At 47.6% G+C, this 18177-nt stretch overlaps 1 protein-coding gene and 1 long non-coding RNA gene across 2 annotated transcripts in view; both read right to left on the bottom strand.

Moving 5' to 3' along the window:
- Nucleotides 1–18177, bottom strand: part of LOC142884570 (uncharacterized) — a 318763-nt gene that overhangs the window by 86148 nt on the left and 214438 nt on the right. The gene's annotated exons all lie outside the window — the stretch shown is intronic.
- The window catches only part of pcdh1a (protocadherin 1a), a 97639-nt gene continuing 82076 nt past the window's right edge, over nucleotides 2615–18177 (bottom strand). The window contains exon 5 of the mRNA XM_076020286.1: nucleotides 2615–3016. Coding sequence (XP_075876401.1) covers nucleotides 2646–3016 — 371 coding nt within the window. The 3' untranslated portion in view covers nucleotides 2615–2645. The remainder of the gene's footprint in view (nucleotides 3017–18177) is intronic.

The following is an 18177-nucleotide window of genomic DNA, read 5'->3' as shown; positions in this document are numbered from 1 at the left end:
AGGACTTGAACCAAAACCTCCCATCTCTTGCAGGCCCACCCCCGCCTTTTTTTTTCCTTTTGATTTCATGTGTACTGGCAATCAAGGGGACAAATCTGCAGATACATTCTCAATGGGCCCGGGCGATGGGGCTGCTCAGTCCCACACCAGGCTGAGATTCACAGCCTTCGAGATGGAGCTCGAGTCAAATGGTTTGAGCGGAGAAGGCCTGGATTGAGGCAACGTGATTTTGTCACTTCCTGTTAATTCCGTGTCAGCCATCTCGTTCACCCCTCTCCCCCTCCCTTGGGGGCGGGGCCAAGCTGGTCACAGTGTATCATGGCTGGGTTTTTTTTTATCTCGAGTCGCAAAATGGCTTTGAAAAACGGCACAACGTGGCCCCTAGCACCACCACTGCCGCCCCCACCACCACCTCAGGGCAGCATGAGCGCTCAGGCTATTTAATTATGGCCATGTCCACTCGTTTCCACTTTAATTACTGTGAACGTGGCTTTTTTTGGGCCGCGTCGCGACGAGGCCATCTCTGATGAAGGAAAAAAATAAATAAATAAAAAAAAAAAACCTTTTAACTGATTGTAGCACTGCGGGTGGATCTGCATTATCTGGCGGGTGCCTTGTCCTGGGGGTACGCTCACACATGCCCGAGCTCAGGACTCATTACTCACCCTAATTAGGAAATGTCCATTCCAGGCTCTCTCATCCTCACTCAGAGGCGGCTGCTCACTATGGAAACACTCTGCAGAGGTGAGAGGTATCTACAAATCTAATCAAATCAGCGTTAGAATCAAAGACAGCCGCCGAGCTTGGCGGTGTCGCGGGGGGGGGGGGGAGGGGGGGTGTTGCGCGCTACTGTTGTCATCATTAACATCCAATTAGAGGCTAATACGTCGTGTCCTTCAGACACATCCTTCAGATTCACTCGCAAAAAAAATAAATAAAAATCTTTGCAGAGATAAACGAAGCCCACGGACATGCCCCATATTTTTTTCTTTCTTGTAGCCTCCTCTTCTCCTCCTCCTCCTCCTCATAGGAAATATTCCTAATAATTTATGAAGCGTGTGTCCTCAATACAAAGAAGATCAAAATTATCACAGCCGCCGCGCCAACTCAAGACTCCTGCCCGATAACCTGCCATAGTGTCACGGCGGCTGACATGGCGCAGTTGACGTCAAGGTCCATATTGTGAGTCTTAACAAAGAATAAAAATAATGATTATAAAAAAAAAAAAACGTACTCACACACAAGATATGACTGTGTGAGGGCTCTCGTGCGGTGCAGCGGTGCATTAACTTTCACGACCTCTGCAGCGGCTCTTCACACTCAAGTGCCCTTTCATGTAAATAACTCGTCAGAGGTTCTTATGGATGGCGAGGGGAAGGCATAATGAGCCTTTTTGAGGCGGGCTGGGTTATGACTTAGAGAGGGTGGGTCAGATTGTCAAGATAGAAAAAAAACGTTTTGTTTTTTTTTTTTGTCCGTTTTGCTGTTTTTCTTGGCTGTCAGAAACACTGGAGTCCTCCTCCGTCAAGGGGAAGTTGACCCCGTTCGTTTTGGAATCAGGAAGTGTGTCAAGTGAACACTCTGCATTTTGGGGCTCCTCGGCCAAGTCAAGGTTTTTTTGTGTTTTTTTGTGGGTTTTTTTCACGGTGAACAATAGGTCACAGTGCTGTGAGCCAGTGGAACATAATGTCAGTTCAAATGTTGCCACACAGCTTTCTCCGCTGGTGGCACATCTCTACAGGGAGTGGAGGTAAAGGCCACTCTGCTATGATTAGTGGTCAAAGGTGTGTGTGTGTGTGTGTGTGTGTGCGTGCCATCGCGCACGTGCATCTCTCTGTGTGCGTCTGTGTGATTGCGCGGAGCGAATAAATGCCTTGTGCGGAAAAATCAAGCTCCACGTCCGGAGACGGTTTCAATCAAGTCGAAACAGCAGCAGCAGAAAGGAAAGAAGGAAGGAAGAGAAAAAAGAAAAAAACAACAGAAAAAAAAGCTTAAATATGCCAAAGAATTCAGAGGCAGTTTCTTTTTCAGCATATGCCAAGACGAAACTATATGCAGAACACACCATTCAAATGTATTTACAGCACTGTACAGTAAGATAGACCACTTCATTTGATTGTTAGTTCAAAGAGAGCTATGCCTTCAGACAGGGGCCTGACTGGCTGCCTAGTAAATGATATCTAATAATGGCACAAGAGCACTGATCACAACTTTCATATTCAAGAGATCACTTCACGGAATGGGAACTTGGCTAACTACATCGATAATTAGTCGCTTACTTAAGTGGCAATTGCCATCTGCCTTCTCCTGTTTGATCAAGTTTGAATTAGACGATCAAGTGAGTCGAGTGCGCCAATTGACTTTGTGGAGTTTCTCGTAAATAGGCTAATAAATTAATTATTGAAGGGAGGCGATGACAACGGAACGGGTGTTCATGCCAGTGTCGGGGTGAGTCACGGCTGATCGTCGACTACAAAACGGTCATTGGCTTTTGTTGTGGCGTGGTCGGCCTGTTTTTCCTTTCTCTGGTGGGTATTTACTTTTTTTTTTGTTTGCTTTTCCCTTTGCTCGACACGTTTGTTTTTTGTTTGTTTTTTACTACTCCCCCCCCCCCCCCCTTCCCCGCTGCCCCCTCCGCTTCCGCCTCACAGGTAGATCTCTCGTTTGGGGGTGTGGACGGTGGGGGAGGTGGGCGGGAACTCGGAGGCCACGCTCAGCGGCATCTCCTCCAAGGGGCAGTCCTGGCCGGCGTCGTGACCGCTGTTGGAGTAGGCACTGCGCGAGGGCGGCAGGCGGGGCCGGTGCTCCTCGCCGCCCAGCCTGGCGCTGCCGTTGGCCAGGCGCCCAAGGCTCCCTCTTTCCTGGTAAGGCACGAAGGTGGAGAGTTTCGGGGGGTTCCTGGTCTTGCGCACGGGGGAGGGGTGGCCGGGCATCCAGCAGGCGTCCGAGTGGCCCAGCTCACTGCACTCATTGGTGCAGTTCCCAGTCATGGCCACGTCGGGGAGGGAGCGGATGTCTGTCGGTGGGAGAGAGAGAGAGAAGGAGAGAGAGAGAGAGAGAGAGATACGAGGCCCCGTCAGAAAGCTGGATATTGATTGGAACTGCTTGCCAAAAAAATAAAAAGACAGCAGGAGAAGAAGAAAAAGAAGGTAAAAGCCATTTGCGAACTGGAATGGTGTCATCTGAAACACCCCATGAACCTCCTCCTCACCGCTCCCCGACGTCTTTGCAGCTGTTGCTAAGCAGTCGGCAGCAGTTGCTATGTAGCTGTTGCTATGCAGCGTGTAATGAGCACTGCCGCGTGTGTGTGTGTGTGTGTGTGTGTGTGTGCATGCATGTCCACAGGCTGGAGATGCCGTATCTATGTCACTTGGACCTGTCCAAAAAAAAAAACAAACAACAAGATTTGGTCTGTTTTTTCACGTATTGACTGACTGCATTGTTGCATTGTTCGGGTATTAAAGAGCAAAAAACTCGACTGCTTCCAGTTCCACGATGTGTCGACAAGCAGCCTGTCACGGTCTCAACCGTGGCCTGAAGATGCATAGACTAAAAAAAAGCTACATACATAATTACTGTAGGCACCCTGTGTCTTGCTAAAGTCTCTTTAGGCGCATAAGGAAAAAAAAAAACATAATAACGCTGTTGAATGAGATATTGATTGACAGTGTCGGAATGAGCTCCCTGCCCTTGATTGTCATCCATTTTCTTTTCACCGCTTCCTAATTAAATAAATGGGTCCATAACCCAGTGACCTCGTTTTTCTTTTTTTTTCTTTTTTCTGGCGCGGCGACGAACGCTTCCAAACAAGTTCGCTGTCGCACCTTCCCTCCAACGAGAGAGGAGCCCGCCGCACGCCGCCCTGCCAGAGGAGCGCAGCTGGCCGCCAACAGACTTATTAGTCGGCCCACCTGTTGACAAGCTTAGCGTGCCGCCCGGATTTTAATGGAAATACCACTCAATTAATCTTTGTTATCCCTTCAGACTTGGACAAGCAAATCAATGTCGGCGATGAGAGGAGCAGACAAACGCGGCGCTGTCCGCCGCGCGCAAAACTTTTGATTGCCGTGATAAACGCGCTGCCGCCGCTGTAGCAGCAGCAGCAGCAGCAGCAGCAGCGTTCCCTCCCCCTTCGGAGCTGTCGACGGCCGTGAAAGAGCGCGTCTGTCACCGACAGACTCGTCTTGTTCCGCGGCCAGCGGGATGGTTTGTGGGGGAAGGCCAAAAAAAAAAAAAAGTGTGGGAGCTTTTCTTGGAGAGAAGGGGAGGGGCAAAGCCGGAGAAAGATGCCGCCAGCGCTGCATGCGAATGATGCAACCAGCAAGAGATGGCGCTTTCAGACGGGAGGAGCTTCTCGGCTCGTGGAGAAAATGCCAGCTTGACAGTAAGCCTGTAAGACGCACCATCAGTATTGTACTCGTGACCGGTGGCGAGATAATTATCCTGCAAAATGTCAGGCTGCTGAGGCCTGTAGCGGGGGGCGGGGGGGGGGTTGAAAAAACAGGAAGAAAAAAAGAAAAAGAAAGAAAAGATTGTGACCCAACAAGGCCTCAATCAATCAGAAGCCAAAATAAGACGTCTCACGAAGGCTGACAGTGAAATCCGCGCTCGCAATTTTGATCCCGACCTCATGTGTTATTCATGCATGAACGTGGAGTTCCTCGCCGGTAATCCATACGGAATTAAACTATTGTTTATCCAAGAATGCATAGCTTGATCTATTGTTGCCGCTAATCTTATTGTTCCAATAATCCCAAATTGCTCGATGCCCAGGCTATTGGACACTTAGCCTGGGCAAGCTGCATCACATTTTTTTAACTTTTATTTTTTTACATGCCAATGGCTCCTTTCAAATGAATAAACTGCACTTTTATGCCTGATTAGAAAAGAGGAGTTTCGCCAAGGAAAGACAGGCAAGGTATACGCGCCTCCCCCTGCATGTGTGTGTGTGTGTGTGTGCGTGCGTGCACGCGGCACCTCATGCATGATGATTGGAGTTTCTCTACCCCACTAAGAGCATTGTCAGCGTGCATCACTGCGGTGAAATGGGCTCCTGCTACAAAAGATCTTCAGGGGAAGAGAGTTGTGGTGGTGGTGGTGGTGGCTGGAGGGGGGGGGGGGTTGAGTAGTTTGCTCCCGAGCACAAGCACAGTGGTGTAGGCATCTCCTCCAAAAGGATTTCACACTTGATTAAAACCTCTGCACAGCTTCCAGGAGGGTAATGCTACATCAAGCAGCTTCATGTGATATTCAGAGGAGCTGCGCGTCAGAATTTTTTTTTCTTTTTTCTCCCCACAACCACACGGGGGGGAAAACAGAAAACATGTTATTTTACCGAGAGAAAACCTTCCCGCAATCTGACTTTCTTTGCCGCGGTTAGGGTTACATGTGTGAAACGTGGACGACTGGGTGTCACTTGAAGCAAGAGCTCATAATTGGATAAACACTAGAAGGAAATGCATAATTTTCCCATTCCATGGAAAGAGTCCTCTTTGAGCACGCTCGGTGTCGCAAGCGAACTCTCACCGACTGCCGCATCCGTCGCATCCGCATCCATATTTTTTTTTCCAAAAATAGAATTTGCACACAAGAGTTTTTCTAGGCAAGCTAGAAAAAAAGAAAAAAAACAAAACATGCACCAGCATCAACAATTAAAGGGTCATATTACAAACTGACTTTTTCAGCTCTTTTTCAGCGTGTCTGTTTATGTGTATGTAAATGACTAGACAGAGTGACTTTTTCTGCATTACTGCACTGAAGTAAACTGCCTTTGACGATTCACACACATTTCAGAATCAGCAACCATCTTCTCCACTAGCTAGCAGTGAGTGGCAGGCAAATGGGAGGGGTGGTGGGGGGTGGGGGTGGGGGGGATCAGGCTGAGTGAGAGAAAGGCTTGTTTTATAAGGTCTGTGTGGGTCAAACTAGGAGTATACTGACCAAACAAACTTATTGTTGGAAGTAGGCCATCACAATGAATGTATTATCTGACCATAATAGGGCCCCTTTAAAGCAAACTTTGAAACGCTTGTCAAAATTCAGGGCCATAAAATCAGGAGTGACAGCTAAACCTCGGCATCACGCGCGGCCGTTTTCTCGCACGCGTTGTCGCTTCATCTCCGGTCCGCTCGTTAACTTGTCTGCAGGCATTCCCTCCATATTTCATGCAATACATTGCGGCCCGCAATTTAACAAAGACGGACTCTATATGCAACGGTGGGCTGTCATGTCGGGGTAACTGTTCCAAAGCGCTGTCATTAGCCTTCCATTACGTACGTGATGTGTGCCCAGGGGTTTGGAGGCGGCTGATATTAGACGTTCCATTGTGCGATAATGACATCGTGCTACCAGCTTTATTCGCGCCATCTGAGGGAACACACATTTTCACCTTTCACCTTTCCGCTCGTTCTTTCTTCCTTTCAATTCATTTAGTGATGGTAGGGACAAACAAAAAAGAAATCCACACTTTTAATTGAGCCTCCCGCCTTCCCTCGACCTCCGGTTGTTAACCGTCTGCTTTACGGCTGGACGACGACTTGCTCGGGCACTTCAAAACGGACGCCCACGCCCGGCTGAGAGGTTCGTTGTTTGAATATTTGGCGGACAGGATGAAGCAAATGAGCCAAGCGGCGGGGGCCAGGGAGCAACCAGAGGACACGGCCGTGAAAAAACGGCAGAAGGGGGAAAAAAAGTGTTTTCTCACCCACTCAAGCCTGTTTTCGCCTGCACCTATACCTGAAATAAATCTGCTTGCTGTCTGTGACAAACCCTTCGGAGTTTTATAGTCTTGTATGTCATGGATGGAGAGCCGGGGCCGGACAATGGGAACAGATGGGCAAAAGCGCGAGCGCTATTATGCCGCCGACTGGAACAGCCTGACTGGATTTAGGGAGCTTGTGATTCGGTTTTGAGGAGCAATGACATTTCTTAGCCGGCGCGGAATTCTTTTCCTCTCGACTGCAAGATGGATTGCATCTGTCGCTTTTCCTCTCTTTCTATTGGGTCAGGCCCCATCTGCCTGCTTAAAGCAATATCATGAGGAACGGGGAGGTGCAGGTGGGTTGAGGGGAGGCTGAGTGAGGGTTGGTAGAGGGGGACCCGAAAAAATGGCAATTTCCGCCTTCGCTCACCTGCAGGAGCACATGAGCGACTCCTCCGACAAGCACCGCCGCCGCGGCTCCGCGCTCGCACGGCGCTGGCTACGGAGCGGGGGAGGGGTGTGGGGTGTGGGGGGCACACGGGGAGCTTAACCTCCCCAACTCCGCCTCGCCTCGCCCCGTCCCGCCCATCCCCTCCCCTCCCCCACCGGCTGACAGATACATGTGAGGGGTGTGTTTGCATGCTGCTTGCATCAGGGCGCCAGTGGGAGGTGCGGAGTGTCTGAGGCAGGCTCCCTCATCGTCTGATCCCCTGCCCACGGCTATACGGGCGGGGGGGGGGATGGGAGGAGGGGAAGGAGGGAGAAGCTGCCTCTTCCTGAGATTTCACACTGCTCCCTCTCTGTTTGATTGCAAATGCTGCCTCTCCCCACCGGCTGCTTTTCCAGCGCGCGCAGGCGGGCACGGCGCTATGATCGATGGCGAGCAAATATGAGAGGCCCGTGGCTCGTGGAGGCATGTGGGGTGGTGGTGGGGGGGTTTGAGAAGCAGCCGCAAATACTCAGGACTGCGTGACTGACATCAACAGTGATAAGAAAAAAAAAAGATCACCACAAACAAAAAATAATAGGGTTGTTTCTCGATACGCAGAACTTCTGGCCGTTCCAAGATCTGTTGTTTCCCAGGAGTGACCACGACACACCCGCTAATATCATTTGCATCGGGGGGATTGACTTGCACAGTCTTGAGAAAGCCAGAAAGCCTACAAGATGCTTCACAGCATCCAGCAGAGATTGCAAAAGAGGAAACACAACGGTTTCAACGTTAATGTGGTGCAACAAAACACATTATTTATTAAAGTAAGTGTATGTGAAGATTTTAATTTCATTGTGATGTAAATTTGCACGAGTAGAGTATCAAGTATCAACTGACTCACTCAATTCAGGAGCAAATATATGACACAATAAATAATAATTGGTGCACGTATTGAAAAACAGCCGGGGTGAGGGACGGAAGGAAGTTCGATGCACGTTGGTGTGAACCGCCGCCATTACACCGACTCTATTCTGGGCTTCTTGTCAAACCAGAAGACGCAAAGGGGTTTTTTGTCTCCACTCTTGCTGTGACATCTCAAGACTTGTTATTCAGGTGCTGGGAACAGTTCCTCACAGTACAGGCTGAAGTTACCAAAAACAGCCTTTTTCTCCCCGCAACCTCCGCCACCCAAACGCACCTCCACAGGGTTGCATTTTTTAAGACGCGGGAAACTTGCTACGAGCGCACAAACACGGTGTTGACACACGCGCGCCTTTCTTGCGCTTGCTGAATACGGACGGGGACACACAAAAGAACAGTGGCGGAGGTTTTTAACCTCAGGCGCGCACCTTCGCTTCTCATAACCAAAATTAGATTGTCGGGGCTTGAAGGGGCTTCGTCACCCTGCCTGTGGCGGAGGGAGGCAGAGCTGCAGTTAACCGTTTCTGAGCCTTTTTCTTGTTTGTTTGTCTGTTTGTTTACGGTGGATTGTCATGATGCTTTTCTACTTGGGCACATCTTCCGACTTTTTGCTGTTGTACTTTGAAGCGGGAGCGCATCAAATTATTATTTGATGTGAACTAATATGAAAATGAGTTGCCAGCAAATGTAAACGTCCACCATTAAGTGATCGGCGCTGATTTTGCTGTGCGCCTAGTGCTCGGAGAGAGAGCAGCAAATCAGACTTTCTTTAATAACTACAACCCCCAGGGTCCCATTGAGGCTCCTGTATTATTTTTTTTATTCTTCTGTTCTTATTGAAGAGGTTCAAGCTGTTTTTTTCTTTTTGTATGAGCAACAAAAAATTGTCTTTTGTCTATACACCTGCTCCCACTGCAGGCAATAAGAAAAGTTCAGACAACATTTCAGTCATTCTAAAGAGCTTTGCAGGGTCTAAAACTGCCTCTAATTGCACACAAAACAAAGTTTAGGACGCTATCAAAAGCTTGCTTGTAAAACATTGATGATCTCAGAATTTGTACCTCTGATGGTATACTAACTGAAAAGGTTTTTTTTTTTCAAAGCACCTATGAGTTGATGAAAAGCTTTCAAATTTATACATATATATATATGTATATATATATATATATATATATATATATATATATATATATATATATATATATATATATACATATATATATATATATATATATATACATATATATATATATATATATATATATATATATATATATATATATATATATATATATATACATATATATATATGTACATACAGTCTAATCTAGTTAAGAAGCTCAAAATAAAGGATATAAGATTGGCTACAACATAAGCCAATCATTCTCTGCAAAGAAAAAAGCTCAGTGGAATCCAACACGCCGCAGCTGCCTCAACTCAACCTAATTTCCAAAAGCAGTGTCTCTCACTCTGCACTGCATTCTAGATGATTTAATTGCCTGAACGACCTTCTGTAGACATAAACACAAGTGCTCACCTATAAAGATTTGATTGTTCACATCCATCATTCTTGTGCCTCCAAGATTTCGACAAAACAATCCTCCCTTCCCCCAGGAGAGGCTGTTGTGTTTGAATAGCTGCCATTCTGTTTATTCTTTGTTTAGTTCATTGTTCAATTGTTTGTATGTTCTGTATGTTGTTTGTGTGGCTGCAACCTTGATCAGGTCACCCTTAAAAAAAATGTATTCAATGGGACATGGTGAACATAGTGAAATAGTATTTTTTTCATTGCAAAGCTGAACTAAATATGTGCTGTGACATACTACAGACAAAAGACTCACATTCATTGTCTTTATTGTCAGTTATCGAACAAACCTGAACTAAACCCAAGCTAAATTTACAGGCTAATGGCTACATCACTTATTTTAAGCCGCTTTCACTACATTTGTGTGTCAGAACCAGAAAAAAACCCAGCAGCTAGGCCACGGAGATAATTCTATCTCTGCTGGTCCCAAAGCCTCAGTGGTTAATGTGTTGGTGGAAACAGCTTAATCAATCCCTGATCAATCTGTCCACAGGAGGTGTTATTGAACTTTAAGGCACACGTGTCAGAGTCTCCTTCACGGATTTGGAAAGGTCTGAATCATCCCCGCACCCCCGTTTCCTGATAAGACGAGCCACCTGCTGACAGCGGCTGACGAGTGGACATGTCGGGCCGAGGCACGCCAGGAAAAAGCCTCTGCAGCCCCCTTCAGCGGGAGACGCCGCACTTCCTGTCGGCTTTCCCTGCGCCCGCCGTTTTGCCGGGCAGTTTCTTCATCTGAAGACTTTCTACCTTTTGTATCGCCGCTTTCTGACAAAGCCTCGGCACCTGCTGACAGATCGGGCTATGCACCGGCTCCTCCAATCGTGAAGTTACTGCGCGGTGTGAAATTTCAACCAGAGGTAAGTCTCCGTCAGACCGTCAGACACACGCACACACACGCACACACAAAAGGCGAGCTAAGCGTGAAGCAGATTTCCAAAACAACAGCTGAGGACTGGGAGCCTAACCGATGATGCAGCCGCTTGTTAGTATAATCGTTTCTCTTGTCGGAGACGAAGAGACGTTTGCAAAATGCTCCCGTGGAAGAACGGCTTCATGGCTCTGCCCGCCACAACACGTTCTGGCCTGTTCGGCCAATTACTGTCTGCAAATTGCATTCTACAGCTTGACAACAGGATATTGATCTGCGGCAGTTTAGCGAGAAAAAGTACAAAGCAAACAAAAATTACCTGGTACGATGAAAAATTCAACTTTATTATCACGTTTCACTCCAGTTCCTTGCGTTAAGAATATTACTTGCTCCACTTGATTGCTACAACCAAATCTTGGCAGCCGTTAAATGTAGCACAGCAATTGTTTATTTTTTGTCATTTCTTTTTGTTTGCACGGAGGCATTACTCTACAGTGCAGTCCTAGTGTGCACTGACCTCAGGGGCAGCCTTAGCCGGCAGAATATGTCCAAGCCTAAATATTTCATCAAAGCAGTCATCTTGGATAATAAACAGCATTACGCTATATGCTGAAATCAATCTCATTTTTATGCAGCGAGGCCTTCGGGGACCTGGCGGAAAATGTGGATGTTGAGGCCGAAAAGCACTAGTTCGACACCCGAGGTCTAAATTTAGACACGTGCACTTGTTCTGCGGGGAGGTGCAGGTATATTATTGATGCCGTTCATGTCGGTCTTTAGCCTGCACTGCCCCGCAGATCATCGCTGCTTAACACAGACGTGTCCATCAAAACTGAAATACGGTTCTTCACTGACCTCCGTGGGCACATATTCACAATGATGCAGATCAGAAAGAAAAAGACAAGGCAGTACTTAGTATTAAACATGATAGATTATCTTTGTATTTCCATCGTTTTTGCAGTGGAAACGGTAACATGCAAAGCTATTTGGCTGTTCAAAGGTTTCAGTGAATTATGGATATCTCAGTGAGAAGTTCCAAAGTGAAACATTCTTTTTTTCGGGAGTTCCGTCCCGAGGATAAAAGTGTGAAATACTTTCGGATTGCCGCTTGCGCCGGGGGACAGCAGTGATCGATCTGACAGTCATCATTTCAATGTAGGCCTGAATCTGCGGATTTGTTTGTCATTGATGATCGAACTGGTGATACACGGAGATGTTTTGTTTTGTTTTTCTTGCCACACGGAAACACCAACTATGAGCCAAGAATGGAAAAGAGAAAATAATTTCGCATTGCGATGCCTTTACCTACACTGCAAGAAAGCACGAGCAAGCAAACTAAACTGCTCAGTGAGTTACATGTAGATAATTGCCTGAGTGGAGCGATCAACTGCATTCATTATCCTTCTTTCTATTATTAATTTCTTTCACACCTCTTCGGAATTAAAAACAGGGAAATGGTGATGGTAATATGTTACTTCATGGAAGTCAACAACATTGAAAAACAAGGACAAAAGCACACATAGAAGATAAATTAGCAAAAAAATATTTAATGAAATGTTTAATTGCATATCTTTTGCTTGTGTTGCATTAAATGGCACTCTGCCTGCTAAAAGAAGTAGCGACTTGCTTAATCTTATTATGTATTAATGTTAGACACGCAGTAAATCGGCCGGCTTTATCACATTTAGTCTCACTCTGACTCTTCTCTCCCCGACTCTCCCTCCACTGAAATAGGAAACCTCACATTTCCCATTCAGTTTTCTGTGTAATTTAATTAGAAGAGCTCAAAGCAACGTCGGCTAAATCCCCGCGGTGTGGGGTTGTGACTGGACACTCAATGGACTGATTTTCATTTTTTTTCTTCCTTTTTTTACTCACCCCTCCAAAAAAATGTAACTCAATTACTAATTCCGGGAAGGCGATGAGGGAAAAAAGAAAGACAACTATTCATTAGTATTACTACAAACTTGAAGAAGACGAGCAGCTTCCGCCTGGGCTTCTGACAAACTGTGAAGGTCTGTTTTTAAGCCTGCACGTATGCGAGACGTTCTCGGCTTTATAATTGTTGACAGTTGCCTCCCGACGTGGAAAATGAAGATGGCGCCGAGAGGGAGAGAAAAAAATAAATAGAAATAGCAGAAGCAAAAATAGCCTCCGGTGAAGTTCACGACTGATTTAATGGCAAATATCAGCAAGCTAATAAGCACCCCCCCCCCCCCCCCCTCCACACACACTCACACACACACACACACACACACATACAGATTGTCGTCCAACGTTTTACTTGAGGAGTCACTTGTCTATTCCCGTCTCACGCTCAAAACCTTCCCTCGTCTTCCTTCATCATCAATGTCTCTTTCTTGCCGGTCGCCTTTGAAGCCTCCTTCCTGCGCCAGGCCTGCACACGAGCCCTGTGTGGCTGCCACGGTGGCAGCGCTCCATGGCCTCGCCTCAGAGGGGAGGCCATCACCGTTTAGCAGAAGCAGCAACATTCAGCTCTCTATTAATTCCCATTGTGTTTTAATTCGGCGGCCCCCTTCCCACCTGGAACCTTTTCTCTTCATCCCGGATCGGATGGATTAGTTCCCCAATCCGTGCACGCACGCTTCCCGGTTTTTGGCGCTGCCCGGGCCAAGCGGTTGTACACCCTCGCAGGGGCTTCCCTCGCACCCCGAGGTCACCGCAACGCTCCCGCCACGGGTGCAACAAACAGCGACAGCGGGGGGGGGGGTTGAAAAAGCCTTGCTGGCATTCAGACAAACATATTACGGAACCTCGTTAAAACTTCGAGGGACGGAGGGAAAGAGCTGCCGTGACGGGTCCCACCGACGTTACCGCGAAGGCAGCAACACACGGAGGCAGGAGGACCGTCTACGCTGGCAGACCACCGTTTGGCGCCAGTCTCATCGCAGCCGTGCAATCAAGGCCTTCTGTCCCACATCGCCGGGTCAGGTTTTTGTGTTCTCGCTCCAAACGTGGAGCTTCAAGGTTCGGATGGAGTCGAATGTCGTTTGGTTCCACATCAGAGCGCGGCTAGCGTGTTAACACCAAACAAGCGGAGGCCTCTTGTTTTGGAGCGGCGTCTCAGGCGTGAAAGCACCTCGAGGACACGTTCGCACCTGCGGTTTGATGAGTCGCCGTACTCGTGGCCGGATTTCACACGGGCAAAATGTCAAGTGAATTAATATCTACCAACAAAATGAGAACTATCAACTAGTCGTTGGTCCATTAATCATATCCACCCCCCCCACCATACAGGCAGAGATGGGAGAGTCTACTATCTCTCGAAAAACGTTGCATTACTCAAAGTGGAGCAGCAGAAGTTTAAATCTTCTCATAATTGCAGCAATCATTTGGGCTTTGACGGGAAGATTCCGTCCTTCAAAACCACTTCAAGGCGACGTCTGAAGAGCGGTCTGGAGGAGGCTGCAAGGGCTAATTTCTTCCAGCAGCAGGCAGTGAACGCTGCTTCTGGGCCAGAGCGAGGTTGGAACTGTCAGTTTGTTGTTTTTTTTTTTTTTTTGCTGTGCACTCGACTGTGTTTTGCCACGCTGACAAAGGCCCATACAAATCATACAGAGTGCTACTGGGTCGACTCAAATGTCGCCGGAGTAAAAACACCCCTATATTTCCCTTCATAAGGTCAAAAAAGAGGGAAAACACGCCTCTTTGTCCGTATATATATCTGCGTTGCTTTGGTCCTTTCTGTCGGCCACGTCCTGAGAGCCTCTGTTTTAACCTACTGCACGCTCAACTCCCCTGATTTAAAGTCGAGGGCAGGGGAAACGATCTCAAGCTGTCACGCGGGTGCAATTCATGCGCAATTTAATCTTCATCAATATGGAAAGGGGGGGGGGGGCTTGCCTATATGTGATCCACAGCTCTGATTATCAAAGAAGGAATTATTTCCCCCTGAAGATTTTTCCCCGGGAGTTAATTCCGATGGACCGCTTTCATGCTCGCTATCTTTCACTCATTGATCTTATTGACATGTAAAACGGATGTCTTCCGCCAGCCATTTGTTGTTTTTCCTCCCCTTTCGATCAAGATGCTATCTCGCCGCTAATTCCGCCTTTGATCTACGGGGTCTGTGGTGAGGGACGTGGTTAACTTGGGGGAGAGATAACATTAGCGGCTAATTAGCCCACACCTGCACGGCAAGTACGCAAGCATCTGAGAATGTATTTATTTTTGTCTCCACCTCGCCCTGCTGCTGTGCGTACTCTCCGTTCTCCTGAGCGCGGCGCAGCGTTGCCTCCAGCTCTCGTGGCCACGTCCGCTTTATCGCCTTATCGTAAATCATCCCCACCAACTACAAACCGAATGATGACGCCCGGGCCGCTGCACCCGCCAGCCGGTTCTGGATGCTTTCCAGGCAGGTTGCATGTATCAGAGCCAGCGATGGAGAGATAAAAAGTTAATACGCACAGATTTAAATAATGCGATCACAGTGTACCCCGGCCCTCGGTTTATGGTATGGACAAACATCCGCGTAATCTCACCCGAAAAATGTGATCTTCAGATCTGCAAGTGAGGCAAGCAGAGCCAGCAGCAGCAGCAGCAAAATTACAACCCCAGAGAAGTTGATGCTTTATTCTGGCCGTGGACTATCGATGGAGAGTTGCAGCATGAGAGGCAATGCTCCGGGAAAGTCAGAGTGCTATAACGCAGTCAGACGGAAAACTCTGCATGCAAACCCCCCCACCCCCGAACAGTGGGGCTATGGGGTTTGGGGGGAGGACAATTCAAATTTATGACGTGATGAAACATGAAAATTGCCCTTTGTGTAGCAGAGATGCAACAGCAGCAATTTCCCCCGTGGAGCTGCTCCGAGGGGCCTGGCTCCTCTCTAGCCGGCTGTAGCTACGGGGATTTAAAGGGAAAATCGCTGGAAATTGAGATCTCTGAGTGCGGATCATGTGGTCAAATGGAAAAAGGCAGCTGGTTGGGTGTGGTTGATCGCCACGGGTGGGGTGGGGTTGAGTCCAGCCTGCTCCTCTTTAGCTCGATGAGGCCCACTTTGGTGTTTTAGCATGATGAAGCCGGTCAACGTTCACGACCTTTGATGCGGTCCAACCTTCTCTCCCCGCCGGATGAAGCACGTTGACATATAAACGCATAAACGTTGACCCCACATTTCTTGCGAAAGGCGGCGAAAGCGCTCGGCTCTCTAAAGGTGTTTGGGTTGAGGGGGGCACACCTGCGCTTCAGTGCCGCCTTAGTATTGAAATGACATTAAAAGGGGAAAAAAATAACCCACATGAATTTTTGATCGCATCAATATAACATAAACGAGCGGGACATCCTCTACAACGTAAGATAATGAAATCAAATTTTAATAAACCAAATGGGGGGATGATGCGGCGGTGTGGGTCCGTCTGTGACCCTGATTGCGAATGAGCTGCATTATTGAACAGCCACAGCTCACTTTTTTTTTCTTCCTCTTTTCTCTCCACCGTGGGATGCAGCTTTTGATAAGCTTTTGACAAATATAAGCCGCTCCAATTACGATAAGGCAGGCGAGTGGCGAAAACAGAGCATATTGGAAGCGCACATCAGGAGTAAACATAGTTGGCTTTTTATTTTTTTCTTCTTCTTCTTCTTCTTACTATTATTATTACTACGGTGGCTGCACTCGCCATCTGTTTGCTTCCGCCTGTGGTGGCTACACGTTTGATGGGTACCTCATCTGCGGGCTAGACAGCTCATCACGATGAGTGACAAGTGTTTGGGTCCTTGCAATATGACCATCTGAAGGCAGGAAGTCCAGGGGGGGCGGGGAAGAAAGAACAATTCCTGATTGCTTTAAGTAAAACAGACCTTCGGCGACGACCTACGACGTGCATGATCCTCGGTTCCCTGCTACGGCTCCGAACGGTGGAAGCAGCAGAAAAAAAAAAATCTGTCACAGTTTTTTTCATTTCTTTTTTTAAACATATCTTCTCCTGCGACGGAGCCAAGTGCGCTCCCTAATTAGAGCAGACATCCGGCAGAAATGCATGCGCCGAAACAAGATACACCAGCATGCAAAATTCTGTCAGAATTACTTTACTTTTGGCTGGAGAACAAGGGCTTTTTAAGCACTGCTTGAGCCAGAAATTGAGTTTTAGAGTACACTTTGGAAAGTGGAATTCCTGAGACTCGGCAAAGCAATCAGTGAGAATGGAAATATGATCTCTGTGGAAACCTGTAATAAACTTTCCACCAGTTATGCGGGGCAACAGAGCTGTAAAACCATTTTTTTTTCACATCTAGAGGGATAGTTCTCTCCAATTTTTGAGCGTCGTCTTTTTACTGCTCCCTTGCTTTGTTGATGGGGACATTTTCTACTTCTTATAACCATTCCAGAGTTTCGCAGGAGAGAAGTGCACCTAATGGAAGATTAGTGAGGCTGAAAAATCAATACACATAAATCAAAAACATGACTTGGATTTACTTGCGTGACTTGATACAAGGGCCCAGAAGACATAGTGCAGCCTTTCACAAAACGACAATGAATGATGAATTTGAGTAATGTGACGCTGCATCTTCCAAATACTTGCATTGGAAGTGGTATGTTTGTTTGTCAGCTTTCATGTTTGAACTTTGTATGCAGACGACATTTTCCCCCCTCTGGTCGAGGGGTTTAGAAAATGTCACCGCATTCTCCATCAACATCCGGTTGAGTAGCTTCAATTTGGAGTGGACGACCCCTTTAATTTTCGACACAGTAACATATGGTAACACATGTAAGAGTGAGCAAGAAGTAATTCCGGCCATTTCTTGTTAGCTTAAGGCGCGGGGAATATCGACTGCTCGGCATCCCATGTTAACGCAAAACTGCAAATTAAGAATTGATCCATGTGCCGAGAGGATAATTCCGCCATATATTTATATAAATAAATAAACCAACAAAATAAACTGCGCTGCCGCACGGACTGCAGATTCAGTGCTCATGAGTTTGCATTTGAGTGCGTCGAGGCGCGGTGAATTATGAAATATTGTCAACTGGCCGCCTCAAAAGTGAGAGTGGCTCCGCTCCTGCGGAACTCCCTGGAAATAAGGAAATGCATGTCGGAGGCATACGGTGCGATTGCAGTCCCTCAAGTGCCATCCATCATTGAAGGACAGAACACTAGTTAGAGGGAAGTTCAGCAGCTCTCCATCTCCAGCGAGCTATGATGGAGAGATGACCCCCGGGGCTTTTCTCCAGACGCCACGCTCGGTCGGCACGACCAGCTGAGGATGAAGTGGGTTTGGCCCCCAGCCAGCTTCCCCTCGCACGGAACGCTCGGCGCTCACTACCTGCTCTGCGAATCAAATCCGAGGTGAGGCCGGGTGAGACCCAATGAGAGCAGCGAGAACTCCAGCGCCGCTTTCTATTTTTGACTTCGTAATTATCCTTTAAGTTCCCACTTGGAGTCCCATGGACCTGCCAGTGGACACTTAGCTAAGAGCAGCCCCCCCCCCCCTAAAAGCCAAAAGGCAGCAGCTATACGGGGATAATTAAAAATGTTTTCTCCGTGTTTCTTTATAAACTTGTGCTTTCAAAGCCTTCCCAGGCCCATTACCACTCCCGAAACCTGCTGCTTCAGCATGATGAGCCCCTGACTCACTGAGAGTGGTGAGTGCCGGCTGCAAGCTATCCAATTTTCACCTAAGTGCAGAGCGCTGTCCACTTTTGCTAA

The sequence above is a fragment of the Nelusetta ayraudi genome, unplaced genomic scaffold (assembly GCF_046127955.1).
Source record: "Nelusetta ayraudi isolate G7.1 ecotype Tasmania unplaced genomic scaffold, CSIRO-AGI_Nayr_v1 ptg000011l, whole genome shotgun sequence".
NCBI lineage: Eukaryota > Metazoa > Chordata > Actinopteri > Tetraodontiformes > Monacanthidae > Nelusetta > Nelusetta ayraudi.
The sequence above is the reverse complement of the archived record's forward strand: the minus strand, read 5'-3'. Positions and strand labels throughout refer to the sequence as shown.